The sequence below is a fragment of the Coregonus clupeaformis genome, chromosome 27 (assembly GCF_020615455.1).
Source record: "Coregonus clupeaformis isolate EN_2021a chromosome 27, ASM2061545v1, whole genome shotgun sequence".
Classification (NCBI taxonomy): domain Eukaryota; kingdom Metazoa; phylum Chordata; class Actinopteri; order Salmoniformes; family Salmonidae; genus Coregonus; species Coregonus clupeaformis.
This window is the reverse complement of record NC_059218.1, coordinates 50877669-50887668: the sequence shown is the minus strand read 5'-3', so window position 1 is coordinate 50887668 and position 10000 is coordinate 50877669. Positions and strand designations below refer to the sequence as shown.

Below are 10000 nucleotides of genomic sequence, written 5' to 3'. Positions count from 1 at the left end.
ACTTATATATGTGACATGTTATGCTCCTGTTTACACCTGAACTGATTTAGGCTTTCCATAACAAAGGGGTTGAATATTTGACACAGGACGTTTCAACTGTTAATTTTTTATTAATTTGTAAACATTTCTAAAAACATGATTCCACTTTATGGGGTATTGTGTGTAGGCCAGTGACACAAAATCTCATTTTAATCCATTTTAAATTCAGGATATAACGAACAAAATTTGGAAAAGTCGAGGGGTGTGAATACTTTCTGAAGGCACTGTATAATACACTACTTTTGACCAGAGCTCTATGTATGGGTCCTGGTCAAAAGTAGTGCACTATTTATGGAATAGGGTGTCATTTGGGAAACACTATGACTTCCACTACCACTCTGATGACTGACGACGATGGCTGCGGGGTTGTTTCAGTGGAATAACTCCAGTCTCATTCACCAGGGACCGTATTGTTTTGCACACAAAAAGCTGAAATCGGGCTGCTTCCTGTGTCACTTCCTGTTGTCGTTAGAGAGATGTTGATTAGAGTTGTTGTTGAGGTGGTTATTGTTGCGGGCGCTAACTCTGGCTGTGTCTGAAATGGTACCTTAATCCCCACAGGGCTGTGGTTAAAAGGATTACACTACGTAGGGAGAATACCCTTTTTGCTTCTGCTCTCCTCGCCTCCTTCTCAAAACCCATTGGAGGAGAAGGTCAGAGGGGCGGGACCTCTGGCTTTCTCATCCAATGGGTTTTGAGAAAGAGACGAGGGGAGAGAAGAAAGACGGTCAGTACGCAATTGAGATTCTCCCATGGGGAAAAGGGGTGCTATGTGGGGCACAGCCTCTATGGTTTGTAGAGCTTTTGTTGTGTCTTGGGAAATGTGTCTATGGTCAGTCACACAGAAAACGTTATCTTAATAAAGTAATGTATTGTAGTATTGTTTACAAAGGCGTTATCGATATTTCTCAGTGTCTCTACAATACACATTATTTTCTACTGATGTTCTTTCACATTTTATTTAGTTGGTAACAATAGTGTAGCGGGTGAAGCAAACAGTTTCTCAAAGTGTGTGTGTTTGTGTGTGTGTTAACGTAACATATCCTTCTCTCTCTCTCTCTCTCCAAGGCCATGACGGCTACGGTAATACCGGCTACTCTAATGGTATGACCGGTAACGGGGCCGGTAGTTCCGGTAACGGTAAGCTGATGGACCTACTAGACGAGCCGGTACCGGGGGTAGGGACCTATGAAGACTTCAACACCATCGACTGGGTCAGAGAGAAGAGCAAGGACCGCGACCGCCACAGAGAGGTGGGATCATGGTCACAGCTTTCTCAATCCATCTTTCCTTGGTTCCTCGCATCCATCTTCTCACTTCCTTCTCAAAGCTCATTGGAGAAGAAAGTCCATGGCCCCTCCCTTCTGACCTTCTCCTCCAATGAGTTTTGAGAAGGAGGCGAGGAGAGACGATGAATTGAGGAAGAGACCTTTTTTACATTTTTTATTTAAACTTAATTTTACCAGGTTAGTCTCACTGAGATTACAATCTATTTTACAGGAGAGACATGGCCAATATAGCAGCGCACAAACGTTTGACACATTTACAACACAAAACACCAAACAGTTATAAAAACATCAATGTTAAGATGCTTTGGGACGGTGTGGTGCATCAAGGTGAAAACATTGACCACCATAGTTTTAAACCTAGCTATAAACTCATTCGAAGAGACAAGCTGTCATTTAATGTCCTTTTTGTAGTTCATTCCAAGTGGAAGGGGCAGAGAACTGGAGCGCTTTTTTTTTTTTTTTTTTTTTTTTATCCAGCTCCGCACGGGAAATAGACACAGTCAACAAAACGCACAGGTGATAGTTGTCATTTTGTTGCACTGGACAATGGAAGCTTTCTCAGTATGGCCTTAATGAATGGAAATGTCTTTGTCTTCTAAGAGCTAAGGAAGGCCGTTGTCATGGTCACTACAGTAACAGAAGCTGACCTAAGAGGTGATAGGCTAAACTACAAGGCCTTTCCATAAGAGAAAAATGAAAACTGACTCCCTCCCTCCCTCTCTTCTCCAGATCACCAGTAAGAGTGAGCAGTCTACCTGGGCCCTGCTCCATAGTATCTGCGATGCCTTCTCTGGCTGGCTGCTCATGCTGCTCATAGGACTCATGTCAGGTGCGTGCGTGCGTGCGTGTGTGTGTGTGTGAGACTCTCTCCATCTTCCTATCACTCATCCTTTACAGTAGAATATTCCTCTTTGTTCCTCTGTCTCTTTCTCCAACTCTATCGCCTCTTTCATCTCTTTCATCTCTCTCTCTCTCTCTCTCTCTCTCTCTCTCTCTCTCTCTCTCTCTCTCTCTCTCTCTCCCTATGCATATACCTCCTCGCTCTCCTCTCTCTCCTCTCTCCCCTCTCTCTCTCTTCTCCCCCCAGGTGCTCTAGCGGGCTTGATAGACATCTCGGCCCACTGGTTAACAGACCTGAAGGAAGGTGTGTGTCTATCTAGGTTCTGGTTCAACCATGAACACTGCTGCTGGGGTTCTAACCAAACCACCTTTCAGGAGAGAGACAAATGTCCACAGTGGCAGAGCTGGGCTGAACTACTGGCTGGTAGCTCAGAGGTGAGGAGGGGGAAGTGTGTGTGTGTGTGTGTGTGTAAGCATGTGTAGATCATTGAAAAATAACTAACTTCCCAGTTTGGGTTTATAATTTTTGCATTATGCAATTCATCTATTTTTTACTTAATACTTTTTATTTTCTTAAACTGCATTGTTGGTTAAGGGCTTGTAAGTAAGCATTTCACTGTAACGTCTACACCTGTTGTATTCGGGGGCATGTGGCAAATAAAAATTGATTTGACGTGACCATGGCTATGTACATTTTCAGTAGGGTGTGAGCTCCCTCTGGTGGTTGACGAGAAACATTACTTGGTGTTTATCTACTCATGGTGACCAGACTACAGTAATAATCAATAGTTGCAGTTCTGACCCTGTCCTCCTTCTGTGTATCCTGTAGGGGGCGGCAGCGTACATAGTCAACTACCTGATGTTCACGTTGTGTGCTCTACTGTTCTCTTTCCTGGCTGTCATTCTGGTCCGGGCCTTCGCACCTTATGCCTGTGGATCAGGAATACCAGAGGTGAACACACACACACAGATACTTGCACACAGAACACAGACACGGTATACACATGCAGCCTTTAGCTCAGTGGGCTAACTGAACCGGTTTTGGGTCACACAGACACTCTCAGACATGCTCAGACATGTCGAAAGTGTTACAAAAGACTAAAGCTTTTGCCTTTAAAAAATACGTGTTTATTGTCACTCCTAGCCTTCATTTCCACCTTTTTCAGTCTCATCGAATTGCATCCAGTTCTATTTAACCCTTAGAAACCCAGACCCAGTTTTCTTTGCGTAAAAAATAAATAAAAAAAACCTTATTCTAAAATGGATAAAAATATATTTTTTCCTCATCAATCTATACACAATAGCCCATAATGACAAAGCAAAAACGTTTTTTTAGAAATGTTGGCAAATGTATTTAAAATAATAAGCAGATACCTTATTTACATAAGTATTCAGACCCTTTGCTATGAGACTCGAAATTGAGCTCCGGTGCATCCTGTTTCCATTGATCATCCTTGAGATGTTTCTACAACTTGATTGGAGTCCACCTGTGGTAAATTCAATTGATTGGACATTGGATTGGAAAGGCACACACCTGTCTATATAAGGTCCCACAGTTGACAGTTGATGTCGAGAAAAACCAAGCCATGAGGTCGAAGGAATCATCCGTAGAGCTCCGAGACAGGATTGTGTCGAGGCACAGATCTGGGGAAGGGTACCAAAACATTTCTGCAGCCTCCATCATTCTTAAAGGGAAGAAGCTTAGAACCACCAAGACTCTTCCTAGAGCTGGCCGCCCGGTCAAACTGAGCAATCGGGGGAGAATGGCGGTGACCAAAAACCCGATGGTCACTGTGACAGAGCTCCAGAGTTCCTCTGTGGAGATGGAACAGCCTTCCAGAAGGACAACCATCTCTGCAGCACTCCACCAATCAGGCCTTTATGGTAGAGTGGCCAGACGGAAGCCACTCCTCAGTAAAAGGCACATGACAGCCCGCTTGGAGTTTGCCAAAAGGCACCTAAAGGACTCTCAGACCATGAGAAAACAAGATGCTCTGGGCTGATGAAACCAAGATTGAACTCTTTGGCCTGAATGCCAAGCATCACATCTGGAGGAAACCTGGCACCATCCCTACGGTGAAGCATGGTGGTGGCAGCATCATGCTGTGGGGATGTTTTTCAGGGGCAGGGACTGGGAGACTAGTCAGGATTTAGGGAAAGATGAACGGAGCAAAGTACAGAGAGATCCTTGATGAAAACCTGCTCCAGAGCGCTCAAGACCTCAGACTGGGGCGAAGGTTCACCTTCCAACAGGACAACGACCCTAAGCTCACAGCCAAGACAACGCAGGAGTGGCTACGGGACAAGTGTCTGAATGTCCTTGAGTGGCCCAGCCAGAGCCTGGACTTGAACCCGATCGAACATCTCTGGAAAGACCTGAAAATAACTGTGCAGTGACGCTCCCCATCCAACCTGACAGAGCTTGAGAGGATCTTCAGAGAAGAACGGGAGAAACTCCCCAAATACAGGTGTGCCAGACTTGTAGCGTCATACCCAAGACAACTCTAGGCTGCAATCGCTGCCAAAGGTGATTCAACTAAGTACTGAGTAAAGGGTCTGAATACTTATGTAAATCTTATATTTCAGTTTTATTTGATTTTATATACATTTGCAAACTTTTCTAAAAACCTGTTTTTGCTTTGTCATTATGGGATGTCGTGTGTAGATTGTTGAGGGGGAAAACGATTTAATACATTTCAGTGTAAGGCTGTAACGTAAGCCAGTTAAGCAGGCCGGGGACTGAATACTTTCCGAATGCACTGTACGTAACCGACTTTGAAGTGAAAAATGAATATTTCTCTTTGAAAATTTACTCCGGCGTCTCTAGACATCGTATGAGCATTTAGCATGCATTGAATTTCAGAAACTCAAGTTTTTGACAACGTACGAGACCATTCGGAGGAGCAGAATGTACGTTGTTTTATTTTTTGAGACACCCATTTTTGAAATGTGAACACTACCAGGTGTTTAAAGCCACACCCTGATCACTCTCGTCTGTATTTCTGAGAAAACAAATATCTCCTATTCTCTATGAAGTCCACTGCTTTTTGACCAGCGCCCCGGTAAGTAAGACACTATGTAGGGAATAGGGTGCCATTTGGGATGCGGACAGTTTTGTTTTGGAGTGAAGACCATGTCTGTGTTATTGGGGTTGTCACTGACCTGTATTGTCCTTCGAAATGGGGCTAAAACACTTTCAGCTGTAGCCACAACTACTCACACACACACACACACACACACACACACACACACACACACACACACACACACACACACACACACACACACAGACACAGACACAGACACACACAGACACACAGACACACACACACACACAGAAACACACACACACAGACACACACAGACAGACACACACAATCACACACACAATCACACACACACACACACACACAAACTCACACACACACACACGCACACACACACAAACACACACAATCTCTCACACACACACACACACACACACGACAATGTGCTTAAAATGAAAACGACTGCATTTTTATTTCCCTCATGTGAGGAGATATTGGGGCAAATTGTCACAAAGCAAAACAAGGTAACAACATTGTGAAAGTTTGTCAAAGGTCCCACATTCAAGGGAGAGGTTTAAAACCATCATTGACACATTGGTATTGTTTTGCAACAACCACACCATCTAAAATAGATGACTACATTTACATCTCTCAGCGTTATGAAGTTAGCATGTTTTTGTTCTACAAACGGTCTGGTTGTGCTTGTGGTGAGTGTGTTGTTAGTTTGGGTTGTGTTTAATTAGGCAGAAAACGGACTGAAACAAGGACATGGATGTGTCCAATAATAAACTTGTTGTTTTCATTTTTCGCTGCAAAATGATTTGCTACGTGGTGCCCTAATGAACTTGAACCAAATGTCCTTGCTTCATTGCTTCTACAGAAGCCTCACTCTGTTTTTCCATAACAGACCCTAACCCCCTCTCCCCTCCTGTGTTTCCCCAGATAAAGACCATCCTCTCTGGGTTCATCATTAGAGGCTACCTGGGGAAATGGACCCTAATCATCAAGACAATTACCCTGGTCCTGGCTGTCTCTTCTGGTACTGCTCGCTCTCTCTCTCTCTCTCTCTCTCTCTCTCTCTCTGTCGCTCTCGCTCGCTCTCTCTCTCGCTCTCTGTCGCTCTCTCTCTCGCTCTCTCTCTCGCTCTCTCTCGCTCTCTCTGTCTCTCTCTGTCGCTCTCTCTGTCGCTCTCGCTCTCTCTCTCGCTCTCTCTCTCGCTCTCTCTCTCGCTCTCTGTCTCTCTCTGTCGCTCTCGCTCTCTCTCGCTCTCTCTCGCTCTCTGTCGCTCTCTCTCGCTCTCTGTCGCTCTCTCTCGCTCTCTCTCTCGACTCTATTTATCTCTTTCTCGCTCTCTTTAGCTCTCGCTCTATTTCTCGCTCTGTCGCTCTTTCTCTCGCTCTCTGTCGCTCTCTGTCGCTCTCTCTCTCGCTCTATTTCTCTCTCTGTCGCTCTCTGTCGCTCTCTCTCTCGCTCTCTGTCGCTCTCTCTCTCGCTCTATTTCTCTCTCTGTCGCTCTCTGTCGCTCTCTCTCTGAACAGTAAACATTACACTCACAAAAGTGTACAGTGTTGTAACAATGCGCAAGTAGTTGAAGTATGAAAGGGAAAATAAATAAACGTAAATATGGGTTGTATTTACAATGTATCTCTCTCCCTCTCTCTCGCTATGAACTGTAAATAAACACTGACTTGTCTTTCTGTCTCTACAGGTCTCAGTCTTGGCAAGGAAGGTCCCCTGGTCCATGTGGCCTGTTGCTGTGCCAACATCCTCTGTCACCTGTTCACCAAGTACCGACAGAACGAAGCGAAACGTCGAGAGGTTAGAGAAGAGAGGAACGATTTAGTTTGAATCAGTAGAGATGAAATAGATACTTAATTGTCCATTTTGTTAGGATCATGGTTGCATCTCATTATTGTGGCAGAGGCCCTCCTCTCATCGTAAAATGTCCTTCATCTGCGTCTTTTGTCTTAGTGTATACTGATCTACCCTTCTGTCCCAGGTGTTGTCTGCAGCCGCAGCAGTGGGCGTGTCTGTGGCCTTTGGAGCTCCTATAGGAGGAGTGCTCTTCAGTCTGGAGGAGGTAAGGGAACTCTTCACCTGAATAATGAAAGTAAAACATTCAGGGATAAACCCGGAGATTTCACCAATGGTACTTTTTGTTCACCAATGTTAATGTTGCGCTATAAAATTGTAAGTAGGAGACTTGAAGAAAGAGATACTACTACATGTACATGAAACTAGTCCTTTTGACTGGTGAACGAGACTTACAGAACTTCTCCCCCTGTCCCCCTCTCTTCTCCCCCTGTCCCCCTCTCTTCTCCCCCTGTCCCCCTCTCTTCTCCCCCTGTCCCCCTCTCTTCTCTTCTCCCCCTGTCCCCCTCTCTTCTCCCCCTGTCCCCCTCTCTTCTCCCCTGTCCCCCTCTCTTCTCCCCCTGTCCCCCTCTCTTCTCTTCTCCCCCTGTCCCCCTCTCTTCTCTTCTCCCCCTGTCCCCCTTCTCTTCTCCCCCCTGTCCCCCTCTCTTCTCCCACTGTCCCCCCTCTCTTCTCTTCTCCTCCTGTCCCCCTCTCTTCTCCCCCTGTCCCCCTCTCTTCTCTCTGTCCTCTCTTCTCCCCTGTCCCCCTCTCTTCTCTTCTCCCCCTGTCCCCCTCTTCTCTCCCCCTGTCCCCCTCTCTTCTCCCCCTGTCCCCCTCTCTTCTCCCCCTGTCCCCCTCTCTTCCTCCCCCTGTCCCCCTCTCTTCTCCCCCTGTCCCCCTCTCTTCTCCCCTGTCCCCCTCTCTTCTCCCCCTGTCCCCCTCTCTTCTCCCCCTGTCCCCCTCTCTTCTCCCCCTGTCCAGGTGAGCTACTACTTCCCTCTGAAGACCCTGTGGAGGTCGTTCTTCGCTGCGCTGGTGGCAGCCTTCACCCTCCGCTCCATCAACCCGTTTGGTAACAGCCGACTGGTGTTGTTCTACGTGGAGTTCCACACCCCCTGGCACATGGTGGAGCTGGTCCCCTTTATCCTCCTGGGTGTCTTCGGTGGCCTCTGGGGGGCGCTCTTCATCAGGGCTAATATCGCCTGGTGCAGAAGACGTGAGTGGGAGGGAGGGAGAGAGGGGGAGAGGGGGGAGAGGAGAGGGGGGGGAGAGAGAGAGGGAGAGACTTCTTTACTTATAACTAATGACCCTCTGTTTCTCTCCTGTTCCCGTTTTGATTGACTAACTGAGTGAATGGTTTATTCATTGATTAACACAATGATGGACTGATTAACTAACTGATTGACTTCCTCCTCTCCCCAGGTAAGACCACTCGTCTGGGCCACTACCCGGTGCTGGAGGTCTTGGTGGTAACTGGAATCACAGCCCTCCTCTCCTTCCCTAACAGTTACACCAGGATGAGTGGGTCAGAACTGATCTCAGAACTGTTTAATGACTGTTCTCTACTGGACTCCTCACAGCTGTGTGAATACAACAGCTCTGAGAACAGGTACTAACTGGGGGGTGGAGTGTGTGTTTAAATGTTGTCAACTAAAATGTACTTACTATTTCATTCCTTCAGGTCTGACTCAGGGGTGTTTAGTGCCACCCTCGCTGATAGGGCGTTCAGTAACACACTCCCTGATAGGCCAGCTGGACCAGGGGTGTACACAGCACTATGGCAACTGGCACTGGCCCTCTTCTTCAAGATGCTGGTCACCGTGGTTACCTTCGGCATGAAGGTAGGTGGGATGGGAGGTGGAGGGTTGTGTTATTATTATTTTTGCCTATTTTTGATCTAACAATTGTGATCTTTTTTTGATAAATATTCTCTTATCACCTTGTCCGAGCCAGAACGGCCCATAGGGTGTGAGACAGCTTGATGTACAAGTACACCCCCTGGACAGGACACTAGTCTATCTCCTGTTTCTGTAGTGAGGCAGCTTGATGTACAGTACACCCCCTGGACAGGACGCTAGTAACAGCAAGAAGGACAATCAATATTTGACAATTGGTTACACGCTCATCCACTCCCTCCATCTCTCCAGGTCCCCTCCGGTCTCTTCATCCCCAGTATGGCTGTAGGGGCGATAGCAGGCAGACTACTGGGAGTTGCCATGGAACAGATGGCGTTAAACCATCACGACTGGATCATCTTCAAGGGCTGGTGTTCTCCAGGGGCGGACTGTATCACACCAGGGCTCTACGCTATGGTGGGGGCGGCTGCATGTCTGGGTGAGGAGGTCACTAGAATACTATGGTGGGGGGCGGCTGCATGTCTGGGTGAGGAGGTCACTACAATACTATGGTGGGGGCGGCTGCATGGTCTTGGTGAGGAGGTCACTAGGAATACTATGGTGGGGGCGGCTGCATGTCTGGGTGAGGAGGTCACTAGAATACTATGGTGGGGGCGGCTGCATGTCTGGGTGAGGAGGTCACTAGAATACTATGGTGGGGGCGGCTGCATGTCTTGGTGAGGAGGTCACTAGGATACTATGGTGGGGGCGGCTGCATGTCTTGGTGAGGAGGTCACTAGAATACTATGGTGGGGGCGGCTGCATGTCTGGGTGAGGAGGTCACTAGAATACTATGGTGGGGGCGGCTGCATGTCTGGGTGAGGAGGTCACTAGAATACTATGGTGGGGGCGGCTGCATGTCTGGGTGAGGAGGTCACTAGAATACTATGGTGGGGGGCGGCTGCATGTCTTGGTGAGGAGGTCACTAGAATACTATGGTGGGGGCGGCTGCATGTCTGGGTGAGGAGGTCACTAGGTCACCATGATGGGAGGGACAACTGTGATAGGGGTTAGGGGTTAGGGATAGGGGTTAGGG

The 10000-nt window shown here is 47.4% G+C and overlaps 1 protein-coding gene across 4 annotated transcripts in view; it reads left to right on the top strand.

Annotated features, from left to right (window-relative positions):
- Nucleotides 1-10000, top strand: part of LOC121554449 (H(+)/Cl(-) exchange transporter 5-like) — a 25673-nt gene that overhangs the window by 7484 nt on the left and 8189 nt on the right. For all 4 annotated transcript variants that reach the window (XM_045208255.1, XM_045208253.1, XM_041868044.2 and 1 more), the window contains exons 3-13: nucleotides 1108-1292; nucleotides 2058-2157; nucleotides 2416-2603; nucleotides 2998-3120; nucleotides 6158-6254; nucleotides 6924-7033; nucleotides 7215-7295; nucleotides 8051-8285; nucleotides 8492-8678; nucleotides 8751-8910; nucleotides 9217-9403. In XM_045208255.1, the coding sequence (XP_045064190.1) occupies nucleotides 1108-1292; nucleotides 2058-2157; nucleotides 2416-2603; nucleotides 2998-3120; nucleotides 6158-6254; nucleotides 6924-7033; nucleotides 7215-7295; nucleotides 8051-8285; nucleotides 8492-8678; nucleotides 8751-8910; nucleotides 9217-9403 (1653 nt within the window). The remainder of the gene's footprint in view (nucleotides 1-1107; nucleotides 1293-2057; nucleotides 2158-2415; nucleotides 2604-2997; nucleotides 3121-6157; nucleotides 6255-6923; nucleotides 7034-7214; nucleotides 7296-8050; nucleotides 8286-8491; nucleotides 8679-8750; nucleotides 8911-9216; nucleotides 9404-10000) is intronic.